At 37.6% G+C, this 23,384-nt stretch overlaps 1 protein-coding gene across 9 annotated transcripts in view; it reads left to right on the top strand.

Moving 5' to 3' along the window:
• The window catches only part of LOC131057370 (ubiquitin-like domain-containing protein CIP73), a 94,939-nt gene that overhangs the window by 18,638 nt on the left and 52,917 nt on the right, over positions 1–23,384 (top strand). For 8 of the 9 annotated variants that reach the window (XR_009108975.2, XM_057991520.2, XM_057991525.2 and 5 more), the window contains exons 2-4: positions 2,404–2,536; positions 20,809–20,926; positions 21,573–21,680. Coding sequence is in view for 8 of the 9 variants with exons in the window: in XM_057991520.2 (XP_057847503.2) it covers positions 2,408–2,536; positions 20,809–20,926; positions 21,573–21,680 (355 nt within the window). In the remaining variant the exon portion in view is untranslated. Of the gene's footprint in view, positions 1–2,386; positions 2,537–20,808; positions 20,927–21,572; positions 21,681–23,384 lie in introns of all 9 variants that reach the window. The other variant, XM_057991521.2, reaches the window with a different exon arrangement.

The following is a 23,384-nucleotide window of genomic DNA, read 5'->3' on the forward strand; positions in this document are numbered from 1 at the left end:
CATGCCTTTGCTCGGAATACACATCACTATGGCCAAACAAAGACATCATAAATGATCATCTGCATTGGTATTAGTTATTGATACCTTAAGTCTTTAAGAGCAGTGATTTATATGTTTTTATGGTTAATGGGTTTTGTTATCATGTTTGCTTAGTATACTTTTATTAGCTGTGGCATATTTGAAGAACGTCTAATTGTCTTGACTTTCACATACAATATAGAAAAGAGGTAGTATAGTTTGACATTTTTTAGATGGCATTAATTGTTGTATATAATTCTATATAGACTGTGTTTTCCAAGTGCACTGACTTTATTGTGCTTGGGGAGCATCTTGCTTGAATTTGTGTCCATACCTGCTTAGCAAACTTCTCTCTTGATTTTTTTATATAAATTGTGCAGAGCTGATATATCAGCTGTGACAGTTCAATTAATTTTTTTTCCAAGCAATTAGATCATCCATAGAGATTCCATGTTTTTCAAGTCATTGGACATAAACAAAGAAAGCTTATTTGTGAGCATTTGGAATTTCAGACTTTTTGTTCGTATAATTCACATTAGTGTTTTTCTTTTTCTTGCTAGTATGGTTTCCAACCACAAAGGGACAGCTAAAACTCTGCAATCTCAGTCCAGCAGCAAAGGGAGAGCTAATAAGCATAGAACCTAAGTCATCTCTTACTTGTACCATTGGATGGTTGAACAAATACTTCTGATACATATTTGTTTGACAGTACAGTGAACAAAAGGTTAAGATGTTGGAAATTAGATGACATATAGGTGGAAACAATTAATTACAAAAATCATAGCATAAAGATAGTTCTTAAATTTTAACTAAATGAACCATAAAAGAATCGAGGTAAACACATACATAGGGAGAAGAATATATGTATAGAAGAACGAAGAGATCTAAGCTAGTGGTCGGTGAATTACAAGAGGTAGCCATCTATGAAAAGAATGTGAGACCACCATGCTTTGCTCTTCTTGTTTCTGCTCTCTGCTATGTGCAATTGTATGTACGGCTGAGTGAGGAAGAGTAAAAAGCCATTTGGCATTTAGAATCCATAGAGGTTAGAGAAGAAGAATTGAACTGTCTCCAAAATTTGAAAAGCCATGTGTCAAGTGCCCCGCAAGAAATGTAGAGGATGTGTTCTCACTACAATACTACATTTTGGTTTCCAAAATTATCAGGATTTTTAATACACTTGTATTTGTATTTGACATTTTTGGTTCCATAGGGAGTATTTTTTGAAAGATTGGACATACCAAAGCAAAGGGGAATGACTTAGCAAACCTTAAATTTTAAAATTTTGGGTCTGATTGTCTGCAAAGAAATTGCAATCTTTGAAAGATTACTGTTCAAGGGAGGTTGACCATTTTAAGGGGATCCTGATGGATTAGTAGGCTGCCAACTTCAGTGATCTGTTTGAAAGGGCTTTGCTTCAGCAGTAGGTGTATGTCAAAATCTCAAAATATGTTGGTATTTTTCCTTCACAAAATTTATTGCCCAGGGATTTGTTTGCTTATGTTAAGTCAATACAAGTGAGGCATGTTCATTCTCTTGTAAATTGGTGAGGCATGTTCATTCTATTGTAAATTGGTTAACTTACAATAGAATGAGTTGTATATTTTTTCATGGACATTATGATTGCATCTCTGGTCAGTAATAGGTTGCTTGGACTTATGATCATGGTTGAAAGCTTAAGCTTATGGTGGGGTTTTTAATCGTCAATTTTATAGCCCACCAGACCTTTGATTGAATTGCTAGTTGCTCTATATCTGTATGGGTAATTGGTGTCTTGGGATATTGTTGTTATAACATGTGTGTGTGGGTATTACAGAAATTCATCTATTCCTATTCAAATGGATCAGAATGGTCTAAGCATTGCTTGTGATGTTACTTTGTTATCTCAGCAAAACAGACACTCATAAATGGATCAGAATGGTCTAAGTGTTACTTGTGATGTTACTTTGTTATCTCAGCAAAACAGACACTCGTAAATGGATCAGAATGGTCTTAAGCATTGCTTGCAATGTTACTTTGTTATCTCAGCAAAACAGACACTTGTATCCCTCATGCCTTGTTAAGCTGGAAGTGGCATTTGTTATAATATGAATAAAACTGTGCTTAAAAGTGGAAAAATGTCAATGTTGGTTCTTCACTCCATTTGCAAAGCTAAGTCCAGGTTCCAAGAGTACCAAAAAGTCATTCTGTTTGCAGATTCTGTATTTGAGAAAAGCAAATTACTTTTTATGTTCTCTTTTCACCAGTAAGGCTTTGTAAGGCTTTTGGAGACAATCTCCTTATAATACTACAGTGTTGAGGATGTATTCATTCAAATTGAAACGTGCACTGTTTTATATCTAAAATTGTTCTATTTTATGTGATTCAGTTTTGTGGCTATTGCAGCAAGATGACAGACAACAATGTGAATGAAACAGCCATTGCTGGGAGAGATGCAGGTGAAAGTTCCGATGCTACTATTGAGATTAAGATAAAGACACTGGATTCACAAATTCACACTTTACGCGTTAACAGAGATGTAAATTTTCTTCTCCATATCTTGGTGTGATATAACTTGACAAAATTATATAAACGGTACGATTGTTTAGTGAGTAAAATTTAAGAGGCTGAATTACTTTATTTATTTTTTGATAACCTAGAATGAGTATTTTAGCCTGCATTTGGAGTTTGCTTGTTTTTTCTGTATGTATAAATTTTTCTTTGATTGATGAATTGGGGTTTGTAAGGGCTCATGATTTATGTGACAAGATGATATACATGGTACAAGTGTTATCTAGTAAAATATGAGTGTGATTTACTTTAATAATATTTTTGATGACCTAGAACTAGCATTTTAGTTGGTTGTTTGGAGTTTTGTTAGTGTTTTAATTTGTCTTGCGAGACAACACAAAACAGAACAGTATGTAAGGATAAACCTCTCTTCAAATTTTGAGGGAAATGCCTTGGAAAGATAAACTAACCCTAGATCATGAACAAAATATGTTGTCAACGCTATGCAATTTTTTCAGGGGGTTTTGCACGAAGGATTTAACTAAAATGAAATTCTGCTCAATAATTTTTATCTTGGGTTGTGAGTACAAGACTTGAAAGGTTCTTTTCCCTCAAGTGAGGTTTTTTTTTATTTAAATTTAAAATACTTGCAACTAGATGAAACAATCAACTAAACTAAAATCAACAAATGCTTTCTTGCTGGCTGAAATTAGAGACTAGCAGATCGGCACATATGAGAAAAGGATAAGTATATTTAAACTTACTTATATTGTGCAATATTTAAAATTACTTATAATATGCATTCACAGTGTAAGATTTCAGAAACAGTCATCACTTAGAAGCACACAAAGTTATTGCTAATATGCATTGTAGTGTTAATGCAAAGCTTAACATTGTTCTTCATTTAGTTAAAATAAAATCTAACACACCAAACACACATGAAACTTAGACTGAATGTTTGAATCAAAGAAACGAGACTCGGACTCGGCAAAAAATCGGCAACACTTGGCAGGACTCAGCAAAAAACCAGTTTCTAGTGAGTATCACCTAGAGCAGGTTCCTGGATAGTCTCGAACCCCTGAGACTCGGCTAGGGTCACTCAGCTTGCGACTCGCCAAGACTCGGAGAGTCTTGGAGAGTCCAGGAACTATGGTTTGAATGACAATTTTGCAGCATAAAGTTTAACTTCAACAATCTTGAAAAATGTTATTTGTTCAAAGGACTTATTTACAGCTTATGAAGAATAAAGATTTTGGGGTTTTAAAATAGTAATTATTTATTTCAAAAAATAAGTATTTCAAAGTAACCCCTAAATCTACAGAAATAACGAGAAAGCATGATACTTTAAAACCAAACTCATCTAAACAATGAATAAAATAAAACAGCCTTAAATAGGCTTTCCTCTTCCATAAAAAATAGAATATGATGACAGATAGAATCACAAAAAAATGGCCAATTTGAAAGATCCTCTACATTTGAAGAATGAATAATTTGAACTCGAAGAATTTGGAGAAGCCGGTGCTAATATACTGTCTTTCTTAAGAGCCAATCAAACGTTTTCAGCAAATTCTCTAGCAATGACAATTGGAGGTCTAGAAATTATCTTCTCCTTGTCAAGTTGACAATTAGTAAAACTTTTGCTTCTCTCAGTCAGCAACGGAATTTCTGGCATCTCACCCTCCCATGTTAACCAGTTCAATACAATCTTCATTAAATTTTCCATATTGTCTACACCAGAAGGACCTCATAAGTGTACTCATTCTAGCTGATCAAATCTAGGGTTGACTTTTGCCAAATTATTGTTTGTGAATGCAGAAGCAATGGATGCACTGATAAGAATGATCCCCCACTAAGTAACTTCCAATTTCCTAATATTATCTTTGACAACTTTCAAAGTTTGTATTTCAATCTCTGAAATCAGTTGAAAAGTGGCCAATCATTTTTGAAGATGATATTCGTTGGGTTTTAAATGATTCCCTATCGAATCAATTCATCTACACCCAAGAACTTAATGGGCTTCAAATGTGCAATGGTATTTTCAGAAAAGTTCTCTACCTTTTGGGATTCCCTTCCCCTCTTCCCCTCTTCCCCCTCTCTCTTTCCTTTCTTTCGGTTTCTTTGGCTTTGTTTGTTCCTGGTGTTTTGTTGCTTTTCTTCGGGCACTGTTTGGTGTCCCTGCTGTGGGCTGGCCCCCTTTCTGGTTGTTGGCAGTCCCTTGGACCCGCTTTGTGGTCTTCCGTTGGACATTAATAAATTTATCTTATCTTATCTACAACCATTACACACTCAATGTATACTATTTGATGTAATGCTCCTTTAATTTCCTTGTGCAAATCAAACAACTCATCAATGAGCGTCAAATTTCTATTACAAAACTGTGCAATCCATTCTTGAATCTCTTTTCTGCATTAGACTAGTTCATCTAACTGCCTCCTTTGATTTCCTTCCTCAACTCTCTAAGGTGACGTTGTATTGGACTCAGCCCAAGGATTGACTGAATGTGCAGTATTGGCTCTCAATTCCTTGCTTTACCTTTAAAGCATGCCTTCATTTCTCTATCTTTTGCTATTATTTACTTAGTGCTATTTGTTGTAAATTGCATCATGTCTATATTGCCTTGTCTACTCATCGGGACCGAATTGGTCCTTGTGATTTGAAGGTTGGAAACTTGCATCTCCTGGATATTCTTATCCATTGGTGGAGTAGTTGCCTTTGCAAGTATGTAATCTTCTTTGTTCTTTTTGAACCTTCTTTGCCTCTTTACTTTCTTGATATCCTTTTTGGAATCATGACAGAGATAATGTCCAAAATGAGAGATTTTTTAGTAAATCACTCTCTTCTTTCTTGCTAAAGATGCTTACACCCACTTTGGAGTACTTTCAATTGGTCTCCTTGAATTATCATCCGTGTGAGACATGTCTTCCATGGGCTGAACAAGTGGAACAGATGGAGACTGGGAAGAATGTTTATCATGCATGGAGGTGTAGAAGTTGAGATAGTACCTCTTGGTTGAACATGGAGGGATGCTGGAAAACAAGAACTAGAAGGGATAAGAGAAGGAATAGGTGTAATAATAGGAGAGGTCAGAGAAGTAGGAACATGGCCAAGCTGGATGCACGTAGATGACTAAACTCTGTTAATTGTGACTGGTTTTAGCTAACCAACCTTTGGAGTCTTAATCACTTTACAAGAGGCTTTTAACTACTTGCAGTATCCTCATCAACAATGATTGGCACTTGGGTACTCATAGGTGCCATGCTTTCAGGAACATTCTGATTCCAATTTGAAGGTTTTGATCCCTTTCCTTTCGTTGTCACAGTGATTTGTTCTGCTAGTTTCCTTTCCAGAAAGTCCATCCATTTTGTTCATTACTACTTTGTTTATCGAATATTCCAAAATACCATCTCAACAGATCAATTGATTGATGACAATGGTTTCTGATCCAAATTTACTTGGACTAAGTGAGCAGACAAGATGTCTAATTTTGAATATACTACATCTTGAGATACAGGCTCAGTAGTAAAGGATTTCAGCTTCTCCAAGGTCACACAAGTATGTTCCCTCCTTGAAGCTTCAAAGTTATAACACAGTTTGCCTAGATCCTCAATGTTAAAATACAGATTTTGATAAACAGATTCCCCGTTTTTGCCAAAGATCCACTCACAACTAGACAAGAACTGTGCAATCTCCAAGGGATGAAGGATTTTCAGACTGGAGACATTCATTTAGGCATCCAATTCTGGCACAGCCTAAGACGAACACCTGCAGTTGAACTAAGCATAGTTTGGGTTCAGACTAACCATGCACGGTGACCTACAATCAGCAGACCCCCAATGGTATGAATTAGAAATGCATCAAATACCCCTCCACACTTCACCATTAAAATCCCTACACTCTAAAATTAACCAGCTGGAAGAAACCATGCAAACAGACTAAAACAAAGACAACACCATATTTCAATGTTTATATATTTGCTTCAGCTGCCATTACAACAATTTCTGCAGCATCTCTATGCTATGCCTAAAATCAAACCTATTCTAACTCTAAAATCTAAGTACAAAACTCTAACCCTTTACAAGAGAAAGGCCTCTGCCTTTTATAGATTTTACATGTCGAACCGGTGGCCAGGATGGATTGCATCCAAGGGTCCTGATTTATTTCACAAAATAAGGCTGTCCATACCCAATTAATTCTTAGTTATCCCTTCAACCACTATCTCAACTACCTACAACTGTTTGGCATTAATTCGGTCCTCTTGGTGGTTGAGAATAGTTGTCCACAACTGACTTGTTTCCCTTTTGTTTCAAAATATCTTAAGTGGGGCCACAAGCAGTTTTACATTTAAACAATTTCAGTTTTCCAAACTGAATTTCTGGAATTAAATCCAGCTGTTCATTTCTTGAGAATGCATAATTCGGGTAGCATTCTATGTTCTTCGTCTTTGGTCTCGATGGTAGACTTCAACTTTGTGGTCTGGTGGCGCGCTTCCCAATGCTTGGTTTCGATCTCGCGCTCTTGCATCTTCTTCTCTAGCTTCCAACGCCTGGCTTTGATCTTGCGTTAAGTTGTCACTTTAGCTCCTCTCGATGTCGTTTTCCTGCGAACAATCAATTTCATCTTTGGCGAGGTCGAGCTTGAGAAGCTCTTTGTGAGATGTATCTTTTAAATGTCTTCACCTTCTCTTTTAGATTTCGGGACCCTTAGGCAAATTGAGAGATGTTGTGCTTCGTCTGAGTGAATTTCAAATACCTTCATTAGATCCTTAGCTGAATTTGAAGTTAGGATGTCTGCACTTTCTCGCGATTACATTTAAGTTCCAAAATGCCTTTGTGATGAAATTCGACCAAGTGGAAGAAAATACGCAAATCCTTGTTCAGACTTAAAACGCCTAACCTCTAAAGAAGAAATTTGGCCAATTTGGATCATTTGCAAAGCAAAAATGAGGAACTTTGCCCCTTTAAAGCCTTAAGACTCCAATTTCGGGCTCTTGAGGTCTTTTGCAAGCTAATTGCGCGATGTTACTTTCATCTTGCCTTCAATTTCGACTTATTAGCCACTTTTGCAAGACTTCCTTCACATTTCAGGCTATATGATTGATTTGTAAACTTCGAATTTCTCCCTTTAGGCTCCTTTGCACGAATTTCATTTTGTGTTTTCGGCCTGTGGGGCAACTTCATGCGATTTAGAACCTTTGTGGTTAATTGGCGTCATTTTGCGTGACTGGAACTTGGTCTCATTTTCGGGTATTATGACTCTGCAATTTTGTTTTGTAGGCCGATTTTAAGTTTTCCTGTATTTAGGCGATTTTGATGAAAAAACCCTGCATTTTAGGCTATAAGGCCGACTTTCCCCTTTAGCATTTTGAGTTTCGGCTTAGAGGTAGACTTCGCGACCTAGGGTTTTCCTTTTCGGGTTGAAAGATGATTTTGTGAGATTCTCACGTGTTTTCTGATTTCAGCTAAAATCGTGATTCCGCGAGTTTGAAAACCTTCTTTCACCTCAGCTAAAGAGTCACTTAAGTTTTTGGGCCAAATATAGGGAATACTGCGATTTTCAAACTTGGAATTTTTGGTCATTTTCAATTAAATGCGCGACTTTTCATTTTACCTTTCAATTTCAGGTTGAATGCCTGAAATGCATGATTTAAAACTTTTACTTCATCTGTCAATTTCGGCCCAAAAGCCAATTTGCAAGATTTAGACTTGTTGACTTAGTTTTCACGAAAACAAACAAAAAGTGCCGACTTTGTTATTTTCTTCAATTTCAGACTCTTAGGATATTTTGAGAGCTTCGTGTATTTTCGGCCCATAGAGCTATTTTGTGAATTGTATTTCCCACTTCGACCTGGGAGCCTAGAATGTGCGATTTTCACTTCTTTGGCTTGCAAGCTGATTTTGCAAGGCTTTACGATCTTGGCTTGGTGGGAAGTTTTCTGAACTTCCTATGATTTCCAACTTCGGCCTACTAGAGGGTCCCGCGAGTATTAGCTTGCATTTAATTGGTTATGCCCTTGATCTATGAAATTCGGGCTCTTGGGAGGAATTTGAGCGATTTCCATTGCAAACGTGGCCCTCAATGGAGAAATGCGCGATTTTGATGCCTTATGCTTACATCGCCTTTTATGCTTTGTAAAATTTCGCTTGCTTGACCATTTTGCACAATTTAGCCTCCGAGTTAAAAGGCCATAAGTTCTCAAAAACTTCAAGATTTACAGGGCACCTAGGAGGTCATGCACTCTCTTGCGGGCAGACCAGACACAATCAAGGGTCCCTGTCCAGGATGGGGTGGGGTGTGCGGTATGCACAACAAATGGCGACTCGGCTGGCAAATGTTCCTGAACATTTCAATGATGACTAACCGGATCGAACCCTAGAATCTCTGGTATATACCCCACAAAACAATTTGAATGACAAAAGACAGATTCAAAGTAAAAATAAGGTCACAAACTGAATCAAGTCACCAACCTTGAAAATCAAGTGTGTGCAGTGAAGTTCATTCCGTCTTAAAGGAAGTTGAGATATCATTGTTCAATCAAGACAAGTTATGTAGAGCGACTCTAACTCCAAAAGCAACCCGGATATTGCCTCGCTGGCAGCAAGTGTTCATAGCCCTGACGACGTTATTGCTTATAAGCTCACAGAGATTGCTTTGTTTTCGATAAATTTTCTTTTTGAATACTGGAAGAGGCTTCTGCATTCCCAAAGTCAAGCATTTTTGATAATTCTTTGCTTTTGATTTTTTCTCCCTTTTCACTTTTTCACGTTGGCTCGTAAGCAATGAAGCCTACGTGGGATTGAGCGTTACAGTGGTCGCTTCAGAGCTTCAAAATTTTCACCTGCAATGACTTCCCTTTGCTAAAACGATAAACTTAAGCAAGTTTAAGCGTTTAACGTGTAGTGATCAGAATGTAGGTGACTAGACGCAGTAACCAACTAAATTTTTAGAATGACTAAGCCTTAAATCAAATGAACTGACTACAGGGGTAACCGTCAATTAGGTGCCCTACCAAAGTAGGCATCCAAGAAACAGACCGGAAAAAACTTCTTGACTTAGCACACCAATGCTGAGAAAAGCAAACAAACCCCTACAAAAACTGATAGGGAGACAACCCCTTCCGAAAGGACACCTACACTACAGAAAGCAAACTAAACTAAGCAGCAAAACAAGGAAACTAAACTAAAAACAGAAAGGAAACTACTCCAAGAACAGAAAATAAAACCTAGACTAACTATATACAAGGAGAAACTGACTGTACAAAGTGTGGATTACAAGCATGCGTTCCCGACCCAGGGTGATTTCTCAGTATGTGTAGCATTCACAAGGCAGCGGGAATAGTTCTCAGTTTGGCTTGTTTGTCTTTGAATTTTGAAAAGAAAATTTTTCAGTTGGCCACTCTCAGGTTTAACCAAGGCACCGGGCAAAATTATCAGTTGAGGGAATTCGTTAGGTTCGTGATTAATCCATTTACAAGTTGTTTTCCCAGAATATCCGAAATCAAACTGAAAATTTTCAGAATTTACAGCAAGAGGGAAAGAAACAACTTGGCAAGTTTCTGAGTCATGCGGAGTGTCATGTGGCGGAAAAGCTTCAACAACTTCCTCAGGTGGTCACAATTGGTGGTGCGGCATCCCACTTGCATCTGGCTCACGCAAATCAGCATCAAATTCATCAACAGGCTGTATAGGCTGAAAATCGATCTCAAAACTGTAGTCGAACTCGGGAAAGAGGGGTGCATCATTTGTTGGTGCAAGATTAGAGTTGATCAGATGACTCAGAGAAAGAACAAGGTTGTGATGGGACCATTGCCGAACTCTCTCGTTTTCAGAAAGCTGGATCATTTAAGCTTAGAAGTGTCTTACAAGGGTAGTGAATAATAACTCTTACTGATATAGGTGTTACCCACCATTTCATTGATGAGGGCCTTTGTGTGTAGGATCCCCAATATGTTTTACAAGATGTTCAATATGTTTTACACTCCTCCAATCCGAGTTATTTTGTCAAACGACTGTCTTGATGGAATGAATGTGTAGTTTCAGTTGCAATGACATTGGCATGTGTGCTATTAGTTTATGCTATAAATTTATGCACTTCTCACTTAAAGAATATACATAATAGAACATTGGGAATTAATTGATAAAACCAAATACTCCAGATATTATAAATTGAATTCACTTTACAAAAAGAAAAATATAATGTCTTGACCTTTATTGAAAACCCAGCTGTAGAAGAATAAACAATGTTCAATGGACATGATTCATCTTAAAAATTGTGTTTAGAATTTACAGAACAAAACTATAACATCCAAGTCGGCTTGGTATAGTTGGTAATACAAACATATTGCAGGAATACCTCAATACTCTAGAATCCTAGATATCTGGAAACTCCAATATCTCCTCATAGACCCTTGAATGTTGGAAATAACTAATAAGGAACCAAACACTTCACTTAGTAGAATGAAGGGAATGGCTTCAAGAAGGTCCCACACAACTCACATCTGATAGGATATGCTGTGCACAAGGTAAAGGCCATGAAACAATGCTGGCTTCCAATATATGGATCCACGCCACAGATCAAGAATGCTAGGTTCAATGAATGAGTCGTCACATGTTCTTTCGTCAATAATGCTACAAATAACTCATAGGAATTAGCAATGAAGTCGATAACCACACAGAATGATAAATGGTGCTTTAACACTTATATTGATAAGAGAAGCTGTGCTGCTAGATGATAGGGTTGGGTATGATTGTCAATTCCAATATAGAAGGTTTCGTCTCAACAATAAGATCTCTCACCTCAAGCAACCTCTGTGAACCTTCAGGTCTTCACACAATGTTGGTGTTGGAAATAAGCCACACCCGGACCGACGATGGACTGGTCCAAGAGGGGCCAGTAGCTCAGTGGTAGAGAACTCCAGCAGCGTATGGAAGGTCCTAGGTTCGAGTCCTAGCTGGTCCATGTCTCAACATGGTATCAGAGCCAGGTCCAGGCTAGGAGCCCCAAGCACACAAGAGGTGTGGCTTAAGGGGTGGTGTTGGTGTTGGAAATAAGCCACACCCAGACCGACGATGGACTGGTCCAAGAGGGGCCAGTAGCTCAGTGGTAGAGAACTCCAGCAGGGTATGGAAGGTCCTAGGTTCGAGTCCTAGCTGGTCAATGTCTCAACATACAATAGAGTAAAGGCATTCACACCGAGAGAATAATAATTTAGCTCTTATTAGAAGCTCATGCGAATACAAATGCAATCCAACTCTATTATAGGACTCACACTTAAGGAAAAGGAAGCACATAAATTTAATGGAGCCCTTTCACTTAATATCAGAATGCAGAGATAATGGAATAAGCGGTAGGATGAATGATGTTTTCTTTCCACTTCAAATCTGTCCAGGAAAATGTTGATCTTTACCACAGCTAAGAAGGATATTCCTTGCACTAGAAGAGAAAGACAACTTTCTTTGATTTGATTATTCAACACAACCAAACTTCATAGCCACTACAATAAAATATAAAGAAACGTTCAAATACTCCTCAAAGATATGGAATATGAATAGCCCAATTTTTAATATGAAGCATTTGAGACATTCTGCCTCTACGCATACAACAAAACTCAAAAAATCAGATTATATAGCACTGGTTCTAATTGTTTTGAAATCGGTCTTCACTAAAGACTTCACTAATTTCCATGAAAATCCATTGACTCCAATTGAAGAATCTGAATGATGCTTCCAAAACCATCTAGGGCATATAGTCTCACTACTGAAAATGGATTCTTAGGCTCCCGTCCCGAGATTGCAAACTTTGAGAAAGTTCCCAAATTTAATAATTATCAATCACATGACTTTCACAAATCCCAAAGTTGCTTTTATAATTATTATTCAGCAGTTCTCTCACAATTACCTGGATTAGATAAGTGACTTTAATTAATACCAATTTCTTTGAGTCGCTTTATTTATTAATTATTTAATATTATTTTTCAATCAGACTTTAGGTAACAAAATTAAATAATTATATTTAATTCCCTTTTTATGCATTTAAGCCTATGGAAAAAGGGACATTACATTGTGGCCAAGAGAGGACTCCAAATAGAAGAATTGAAGGTTTCAAGGTAATGGTTGCAAATGGGTGTAAGCTTTACTTGTACTCACAAAATTTCCTGTTTGCACATACGGTTGGGAGAGTACGTGCTGAAAGATGATTGAAACCCTAGGCGTATTTGCCTGTAGCGTCCAGAAAAACCCTTCTCGCTGAACATGAGATTGAAATTGTGCGTCCAAACATGGAAAAAAGAAACTCGCCGTCCGTCCAAAAAATCGCGTAGCAGCTGCCGCGAAAATCACGCTGCCAACAAAAATCGCACCCAAATTTGCATTGAAAATTGCGGCCTATCAAAGTCGTTGATAATGGTGCCCAGATTCACTGAAAACGCGAAAATCATGCCCAGAATAACAAATAAATCCGCCGAAAAACATACAGAGAATTGCGGGTTTAAAAACCGTGGGAGTCGAACCCTCCGCTGTCGCGTAGTATGAATACCAGAAATCGCAAAAAAAATGGAGGACAATCCTGAAAATCGGGCAGTCGCGGGTTCTGCAAATCACACGCGCAAGAAAAAAAAATTCCAGAAATTCGTGGGTAGAAGATTGCTCGGAAAAAAATCCTTCTGAAAAATCGCAAAATAAGGATTTTTGATGCCATAGAAAATTTCGGAAGAATTATGAGAAAACCCTAGCCGGAAACCCACGAAAACTGCGGAGGTGAAAACAAGTGCAAAAAAAATCCGCCCTAAAGACGTGAACCAGAAACCCTCAGGACCAAGCAAAAAAAAATTCCGCCCAAAAATCCTTCAAAAACCTGCACGAAAATCTGCAATAACACTTCGTTTTTGAAAAATAAACGATAAAACCCTAGCTCATGAATTTGAATCAGCAACTAGATTTTTTTCATAAAAAAAATCTTTTAAAAAGTTTTCTGGAAAATTGTTTCCAGGTAGAAGGGCACAAAAATTGTCTTCAAGTTTGTCACCCGCTTTGATACCATGAAAAATTATTGCTCAAATAATCGAATAATCTATTCAACAATATACAAGCGTATATATAGAGATTACAAGACGACGTTCTAAATTAAGAACAAGTCGTTTAAAGTGAACTACTAAAAAGCTAAACACTAAATAAAGCTTAAAAGCTAATTAACTAAAAAGAAAAAGCTAAACGCGAAATAAAGCTTAAAAGCTAATTAACTAAAAAGCTAAATGACCATTAAACAAGGAACTAAATATAGGTGACTAAAATATAATTAAATATTCTAATAGTTGAAAGATGATTTCTTTGTGGTGAATATAGGGGATAATGATGTGGTCTTAGGGTTGCATTGGATGAGGACACTTGTGGAGTTTACATTAAATTTGTAGGCTATGGAGATGAGATTTGAGTCAAATGCGAAGAAGGTAGTGCTCAACAGAATGTTAGATGGTGGTCCGAGAGTAGTCTCCGTCAGAAGGATGGAGAGGTTAATCAAACATGATTAGGTGGAATGGGCAGCAGAGTCTCATGATGCCTACAATCACATAGCAACATAACATCAGCTATCATCCAAACAATTCAAAAATTGCTATCCAAGCATAGCAAATTGTTCAGTAGTATACCTCCTAAAGTACCACTAGAGAGAGGCATCAAGCATGTCATAGAGCTAAAAGAGGGTTCTAAATCAGTACAGACATCCAGAGAGGCATAAGGATGAAATTAAAAAGGCCATTATTATTAGTATAATACTTTATTATTTATTTAATGCTCAATTATGTAATATCATGTTTCTGATCTTATTCATAATTTTCTTTTAGAAACTTGCCTTTATGTACATTTCGTAAATCTTTATATTTAGTGTATTTGCTCATTGTTAATATAACAAATCATTTTTTACCAATTATCTCTGATAATATGGTATCGGAGCCCTTGGTTATTTCGGAATAATTTTTCATTTAAAATTTCGTCATGAATTTTTTAATAGTTTTTTGAAAAATTTCTTTGCTTCTTCGAAATTGTGACTTCTGAAAATCGCGACTTGTGTTTTCTGCGACTTGTGCCTATGACCTCCTGCGATCTCATCTCTGTGCGATTTTAAAAAAATCGTGATACATCGCTTTCTGCATTTTGCGACTTTCTGCGAAGGATGTTTTTTGGTCGTCTATGTGTGCTGACAATGCGTTTGCCTACATGGTCATCTTGTTTGCGTGACATATTTCAGTGACGTTCTGTCTGCAGATTTCGCGCATTTTTTTTTGCCTGCGAACCAGGTTGTTTCTCCAGCGACGCTGCTTGAATTTCATTCTGTGTTTTGTGAGCGACCTATCCTTGTATCACGATTTCATTTTGCGGTGTTTTTATGAGCAAAGTTCTTCGGTGGTGGCGTCATTTTTTCGTGGATTTTCTAACGACTTCTAAATTTTTTTGACAGATCCGACAAGGGTTTTATCAAAATCCTTAGATTTTCTGGTCAGAATAAATTTTAAACCACATATTCCTTCTGGGTTTTTTGAGATCTGAACTGGGTTATTCTCTGTTTTTTCCGGGTGCATCGTTTTCCATGCCTCAAATTTCGTGCCAGCGGATTTCAATTCTGATTCCAGATTCTTTCTGGGTTTTTCACAAGGATTTCTGGATTGTCTTTGGATTTTTTTGGGTCAGCCACTTTTTTCTTCGAAATCCGTGCTAGACGTACTTCATCTGTTTTTTGAAGTCTGTACTTGTATTTGCCTCTGTTTTCTGCATTGGGATTTGTATTCTGTGCTATCGCCTCTTCTTTGATTTTTGTTTTTTGTGCATTGGGAAACGTGCAAGATGGCGTCATTGACCAACTTGATGTTGGAAGGCAGTCAACGATTTAACGGCAAAAATTATAATGCCTGGAAGCAGCGTTTGTTGACAATCTTCGAATATCGCCGCCTAGATGATCTTATCTTGGGAAAATAATCTCGTCCTTTTGACAATCTTCGAATATCGCCGCCTAGATGATCTTATCTTGGGAAAATAATCTCGTCCTTTTGCAGCCGGAGCTGATCAAGACAAATTTGATGACCGCAATAGGGAAGTTGTGATGCTTCTCAAGCTCTCTGTCACAGATGACCAGCTACCTCAGATTCCTTCTGGCAAGTCAGCCTCAAAAATTTGGAAGCATCTGAAGGAGTTGCATGAGACATCCGACAAAAGCCGAGCGTTCTTCTTGAAGAACCAGTTGTTCTCCATCATGATGGATGAACGCATGTCCTTACAGGTGCATCTCACGAAGATTATGGACATTCGAGATCAACTCGAAGCTATTGGTCGAAAAATGGAGTAAGAGGATATGGTACTCATAACCCTCAAAAGCCTACCAAAATCCTTCGAGCACTTCATAGAGACTCTCAACATTAAATCTAGGAATGTTGAGCTGAAATTTCCAGAGTTGTGCCCCAAACTTCTGCAGCAGGATCGCTGGAAACAACAGTTTGGTAGCGGTGCCACTTCATCCTCCTCTAAGCAAGCATTTGCAGCTAAATCCTTTCACAAGGATAAAGGCAAATCTCAGTCATCTCAGCAAAAGGGCTCTAGTTAGTCACAAGAAGGCTCGAAAAACAAGAAGGTTCAATGCAATTATTGTCACAAATATGGCCATCTGATTAAGGATTGTCGCAATTGGATAGCTTCCCAACAGCAGAAACAGGGAGGGTCTCAGCCAAAAGCTAATGTCGCTGAGCACACAGAGCAGAAAGAGTCTGCCTTTTACGCCTTCATGGCTAAAAGACCTGTAGACCACGTGAAATCTTCTGCTTGGTATATTGATTCCGGTGCTTCTTGGCATTTCACTCACAGGCGTGATTGGTTTATAGAATTCACTCCCTATATTGATTCAGTTATTTTTGGAGGAGGTGAGGAGTATACAGTTGTCGGCAAGGGCAACGTTCAGATACAGTCTGGTGGGAGGAATCTCATATTCCTCAATGTGTACTACGTTCCTGCCATGGAACTGAACCTTCTCTCTGTGAGTCAGATTATGTGGCATTCTCCTCAGCTTGATGTCATCTTCAGTGCACATAAGTGTTCGATTGTTGATCGTGCAACACGCACTACTGTTGCTGTTGGTATTGAGGATCATGGTCTTTACAGACTTTCGTTCCAAACTGAGCTGCAATAGCAAGAAGAAGATGAATGGTACTCATTTTGGCAGTAGGAGCAAATGTCTCCTCATAATCAATGCCCTCCCCCTGTGTGAATCCTCGAGCAACTAATCTGGCAAGAGCCCTTTTGCTTTTGCAGTAGTGTAGGTCAAGAAGAACGATGGCACGATATGTATGTGTATTGTTTATAGAGAACCTAACAAGAAAACTATCAAGAAGATGTATCCTCCCCAAATTGATGAGTTGATTAATGAACTGCATGGTGCTTGCTATTTTATAAGACTGATATGAGGTCATGTTACCAGCAGATCAGAATGAGGGTGGAGGATGTAGAGAAATAGCAAGAACAGGTACCCTATTTCTCAGATTGATGAACTGCTTGGTGCTTGCCATTTCTGTAAGATTGATTTGAGGTCGGGTCCACCATATCAAAATGAGGGCAGAGGATGTAGAGAAGTTAGCTTTCAGATGCCATTTCAGCCATTTTGAGTTTTTAGTGATGCCTATCATGTTGACTAATGCACCTGCTATTTTCCAGTCTTGTATGAATCAGGCTTTCTGAAAACAGTTAAGGAAGTTTACTAAAATATTTTTTGATGATATTATGGTTTTTAGTAAAACTTGGGAAGAACACATGAGGCATCTTGAGGAGCTATTAAGTATGCTAGAGAGTGAGTTACTGTACGCCAAGGCATCTAAGTGTGATTTGGCATGACAAAACTTCTGTACCTTGGCCACATCACCAGTTTTGAAGTTGTGGCAAAAACAGAATCTAATTCCTTCATCAATACAAGAAATGGAATGCACATTATCACAAATTAATACAAGAAATAAAATGCACATTATCACAATTAATTTCTTAGGTGCATGTCCTCTAGCAGGCTAAAACACAATGGGACAACACCTTCCTTTGTGTGAGATAAATGTACAATATTATCGTGCCTACAAACTGAGGTTAGTTTGCATGTCTTGAGGACAAGACAGAATTTTGAAACGGGGATGATGTTGGCAAGATAAGCGGCGAAAGACAGAGCAGAGCTACAGTTGACAAAAGAATTTACTGCAAACTGACACAGAGAAGATGTGAATCAAAAAGCCAAGCAAATCTAGTAGGAATAGACATAATTATTTAAGGGACACATCCCATATATATTTATATGTTTTTTTTTTCAAAGAATGTAAAAAGAGAATATAAGATAGAACGTAAGGAGAAGATAGAATATGTATAAAAGGGATAAAGATTTTAATATCTTAGAATGCTTATGAATATAATATAAAGGTGTTGGGCATAGTTTTTGATGGATTAATGCCTATTAAATGTTAGTAGTTTAGTTTGAATACCGCATTATGTTTCAATATCTAATGATTCTGCTATTGTTGATACTGGAGTATAAATACAACTCATAGAGAGTTCCTTGGGCTCAGAACTTCGGCCTGTGACCTACTTTTCTTGCTAACATGTAGCAAATTGAAGTTCTCCTTCAAAACAGTTCCCAGATTAGCCTCGCTTGCCAATTTCTTAACCTGATTTTTTGTCTATACTTTAACACATTTTTCTAATTTTGATCACCTCTGTAATTTTATCAACCTTGACATTAGACAAAACATGTTTGTAATTATATCAAGTTCGACATTGGACATTTTAAAGGAATGTCATAACTTAAATTTCAAGAAGGTGAAGCCCTTCTAGGTAGTTGGGAGTAATATTCTGGAATATAGAGATTTAGATATCCAATCTCAATGCTTGTGATACTTAGTGAACACTCATGTTCAATGATTATTCTGTCAACTATAAGGAATCCCTTCACTGATAATTGTAAATTTAGAGACGGATTGGTAGGCTATTAATAGAGTGCCAAATGAAGTAATTCCTTGAACAAGAAGCATATTAAGTGCTGGTTCCTTTGAGGCTATGTTACTGGGTCCTTCCTCCTGACCCCCCGGGTATCGGGCCAGTTTAAATCGGGTCTGGGGGACGAAGCTGGTATGCTTTGGGTTTTGTCAATTTAGTCAAATATCTGTAGGGGTCCCTGTCCTTCATATAAAAAGACTATTACCTTGAAAGTGTACATCTACAAAATTAGTACTAGTGTACATCTACAAAATTAGTACTGCTATCAAAATGATACCAGCAAGTCTATGGGGAGCCCATGAGAAAAACAATCTACATTTAAATGATAAACAAAATAGAGGCCAAATCTAAAACAAGAGAACCAGCTGAGGAATTGTACCAACTGGCAAATAGGAGACCAACTTGGCCATCAAAGACCGGGGTGGTAAAATTACTTTTAACTTATAGCCTCCCATGATGGTGATACACATGTAATCTGGCTGAAACTTTGTCCACCTGTCTGTGAAAGGAGCAGAGAAACCTAACTCCATTGCACAACTCTGATAATTTTTCCACCTCTCTTGTTAATTGAGTAGGTGTGGAATCCAAGCCTGCCACTCCACTCCTTCTGCCTTCAAAACCTGCCCTTCTTCCATATCAGCATTTGACAATGTTAAACCAGAAATTTGATATGGAAGGAAAAGTTGTAGGAGCTAGAGATGAATAGCTGCATCTGGTAGATAAAATGCAATGTTTGTTATAAAGTGAACATGAATGGCTGCATTGGAGTGACGCCCAGCCCAAAATACCTAGAGTACACCTGACAAAAACCTAGCGCTAGAGGATCTTGGCAAGAACAATGAGTTGCAGCCTTCTTTCTAAAATGTTGCCTGGCACCACCTGTGCACCATCACAAACCACTTGTATAGGAGCCTCCATGCCTAACAAGATGCCTGAAACAAGCCTTGAAGGCAAACCAACCAAACTAGAGTTGTCACATCACCACCTTACCAACATTTGGCATAAAATGCCCACCAAAGTTAATAACACCTCCACACTTGGCTGGAACCTTACTAAGCAAGATAAATGCACTGTACTGAGCCCGATCAACATGCCACACTGTCCATGCACCACAAATCACCCAAATCATAATTCCATATAGCCAATGGCCTGTTGCATGCTAAACAAGTATTGCCTTGTCATATTTAAAATCCCATTGCTAATTATTAACCATAGCAGTGAATACGAATTAGTAGGGTTAAAGGCTACCAGCAGTTCTAAGTTATTCCAAGAGTTAGCTCTATGGATATATGTATGGTTATAGTCTGATTTTGATCTATGCCTTAATTGGCCAAATGATCAGCAACTATATTCAAATGCCTTTCGCAATGTACAAACCTGATAGATTCAAAATTTTTCTCTTGGACTCGAACTATCATCAAGTCACCTTACACTATCAAATTAGTTTGATTTTGTGAAGCTTTTGCTCCTAAGCAACATATAAAGCTTCCCATTCCACTTCATTGTTTGTATGAATGCCTAGAAAAAGAGACACTTTATAATTCAAGCGTGCACGCAAGTTCTTGAGAGTAAGTCCACCTTCTGCCGTACTAGGGTTGCCGTTTGTAGCCCTATCAAGGTTTAATTTGGTAAAACCTTGTGGGGGAACAGACCAATTGTCCTTTCTGCTGCTAGATGACTTTACACCAATCTGACCTCTACTATTTTTGATGTCACTTAATCCTTGGACTAGAGGACACAGAGTGGAATTTTTCAAATGAGGTTGGTGTTCTAAAAAATTCAGCACTTTAACACATATTATCTCTAACTCCACAATTTTCATTGAAGAAAAAACTGCAGTTTTACCCATCATAAAAAGATTTCAGAAAGCCTTTGTAGTAGAAAGGAGTGGTGTAATTTGCTTGGTTCGAATCAGTAACTTGTATGACTTAGTGAATATTTTGCTTTGCTCTTATTTAGCAAGATGGGGTCTTTATCAATCCTGCTTAGCTGACTTGGGTATTGAGTAAAAAAATACTCGCATTGTTGGCTCTTTAAATGTTGGAAACATTTGGTTGTGTTGTCAATATTTTGAAGTTGTTTGTGAAGATATTTGACAAGTACTTCTATATTTTATCATTTATATGATTAATGTCTGTTTCTGATTTGATTGGAAAAAAATCACTATTTTTATATTAAGCACATAAACTAACCATCCCTCTCTAATTCTTAAAAATTGAGAGGTAATTATAGATTGAGTGTGGATATGGTGCTTTATCTTTGATTTATAATAACAAATTTCCTGATGGTAATAACCCTGCAGACGCCAGTTCCCGTTCTAAAAGAGCAAATTGCAGCATTAACTGGTGTGCCATTAGAAAGGCAACGTCTGATTTGTCGGGGAAAGGTCTTGAAGGATGATCAACTGTTATCAGATTATCGTATCCTTTTTTTGACTGTATGCAACTTTAGTTATTTCTATTATTTTTATTGTTTAAGCTTTTGTAGGTTTGGAACATTTTACTGAATTAGCTCGTCTTTTTCGCAAATTCTTAATATGTCTTTATGTTGGGTAACTATAATGAACCAAACTATAAATAAATTTAGGCACAAAAGCGTTAATGGGACTCTGCAAATACATTCACTAACAATAAACGTAGTTTTGGATAAAAGAACCACAAGAGCTTGAGAAATCCCTAGTTGCAGAAACACGTAAATTAGCAGATGCTTAACCATACTCTCCTCATTGGCTGCCTATTTAACAAGAGGGATATGAATAATTTGAGTCAGGAAATTGAAGCAACAGACAAAACACAGATAAATGGTGTTTCTAGAGGGTTTTGCATGAGCAATGAACATGCTGATAAAGGTACTCATGTCTGAATTTTATCTTTTGCTTTTAGTAGAGCAGACAAATTAGGATATTTGAACTCATGGGTTAAGCCATTTTTAGATATTGTGCCTTATGTCAAGTATTGTAAGTTTTATAGGTTGTCTAGATTGCACTGTATGTTACATTATCTTAATTTGAGTGGTTTCAGTCTACCTTATTTCCCAAAAGTTTTGAATTTCTTTAACTGTAATTAGATGTTGACAATGGACATACATTACATTTGGTGGTTCGACAACCTCTTCCACCATCTTCATCATCAACATCAGGGCCAAGTGGAGGTGATGGAACTAATGAGCAACAAGGTTTGAACATGTTTATCTGAACAATGTTTGAGGTTTTGGTTGCCACTGTTAAGCCAGCTCAAATAATGCAAAATTTTGATGATATTCCTTTAGGAGGGATGCCTCTGTTATTTGTCTTATTTTAAAATTTTCAACTTATCTTCATTTTATGTATGAGTGGCATATATACGAAAACATAATAGGCTTGTTATCACCAATGGGGTTCTACTTGGCATGAGGATGATTGCTCTATCACTGATATTGATTTTGCCACCCTAACTGTCCATTGCATCTTGTTCCTGCAAGTGAGCATACTTTATTTGTGATTCTTGTTCTTTTTCAGCTTTAACTGCTGGCATGGCTGCACTGGTTAAATTGGATTCCAAGATGAAATTCTGAAGCCTGAGACCCACTCCTAAACTAATGGTTTGTTTTGCTTGAGAAGTAGCCTGCGAAGTCAGGGAAGTCCAAAAATATGGCTACATCATAGTCCCATGCATTTGCTTATTAGCATTGGTAAGAAAGAGGATTCCTACTTACGCATTTGAATAACCAATGCCATAACATTGAGTAGTTGAAATCATCATTCACATAATCAGACTTGGCAGAACAAAATTTTTCCAACCCATCAAAACTTGGCAACTTGAAAGATACTTAAAATCCTGAAAAATATGTGAAGTTTATGCAAAATAGTAAAACATTACAACATATATCAACTGAGGCTTGGCAAGGAGTTGGGGCTACTGCCCCCAGCAGTGTTGAGGAGCATGCTATTTTCATTATTTTAAAAAAAGGCGAAAAAAATTGTGTACTTTGACTCCAATTTGCACGAGAATGTTAAAATGCTCTTGTAATCTTTCCTATTGGGCATGTAGGGGTTATAAGGGTAAATAGAGTGTGCTTTTGAATGTGAAAATTGTATTTTTTCTGCATTTTTTATGTGTTCAGACTCTGTTTTTTACATGGGTTGAGTATATCCCATAGATTTGCTGGGTAGTCAGCTTCTATTTGGTGGAAACTCAGTAGACAATTGTGGAAAACTTGGCGGCAGCAAGTTGTCAGTGTACTCTGAAAAATTTCAGCACAATAAAATCTCGCAATTGCTCTGTGACTTAGATGCAGAGTACTTCACAAATATTAAAAGTATGGTTCAAATAACATTAGTTACTGTCTATATAGAGAACATTGCATAGCATTTGGAGAGCCATCTTGCCCAGGAGTTTTCCATGGTCCCTATTGTTGTGACATATTCACACATCGCTCCATTGCAAATGGGACCCCCACTTTTTTTTTCGTTTTCTAGGTTGGTTGTCTTAGCTTAGCCATCGGTAGTTGTCGAGTCTTTGCTACTAGCCTGTTACATGTAGTTACTCAAAAGCTGGTCAAGTTCCTCTCTTTGAGATGAAGTGAGATTCAACATTTCCTCGGCTCTCCAAAGCTTTTGATCTGCCTTTCCCAACACTGTCAGTGGGTGCCCAAACCCGATCACACCCATTTCCACCTCTCTATCATTCAGCCCTCTCCACCTCACCTTCCTAACATTTCATCCATTAAACCTCTCCTTCCATCTCATCCCCTACCTTTCCATTTCTCCTATCATATCTTAAAACTTCATTCACTATCCCCATATACCCCATCCTAACCACCTTACCCATCTACCTATCCTCATCTACTACCTTTATTCACCTAAACTCACCTATCCTAACCCACATCTCATAGCCTTTA

Source organism: Cryptomeria japonica, chromosome 5 (genome assembly GCF_030272615.1).
Source record: "Cryptomeria japonica chromosome 5, Sugi_1.0, whole genome shotgun sequence".
NCBI lineage: Eukaryota > Viridiplantae > Streptophyta > Pinopsida > Cupressales > Cupressaceae > Cryptomeria > Cryptomeria japonica.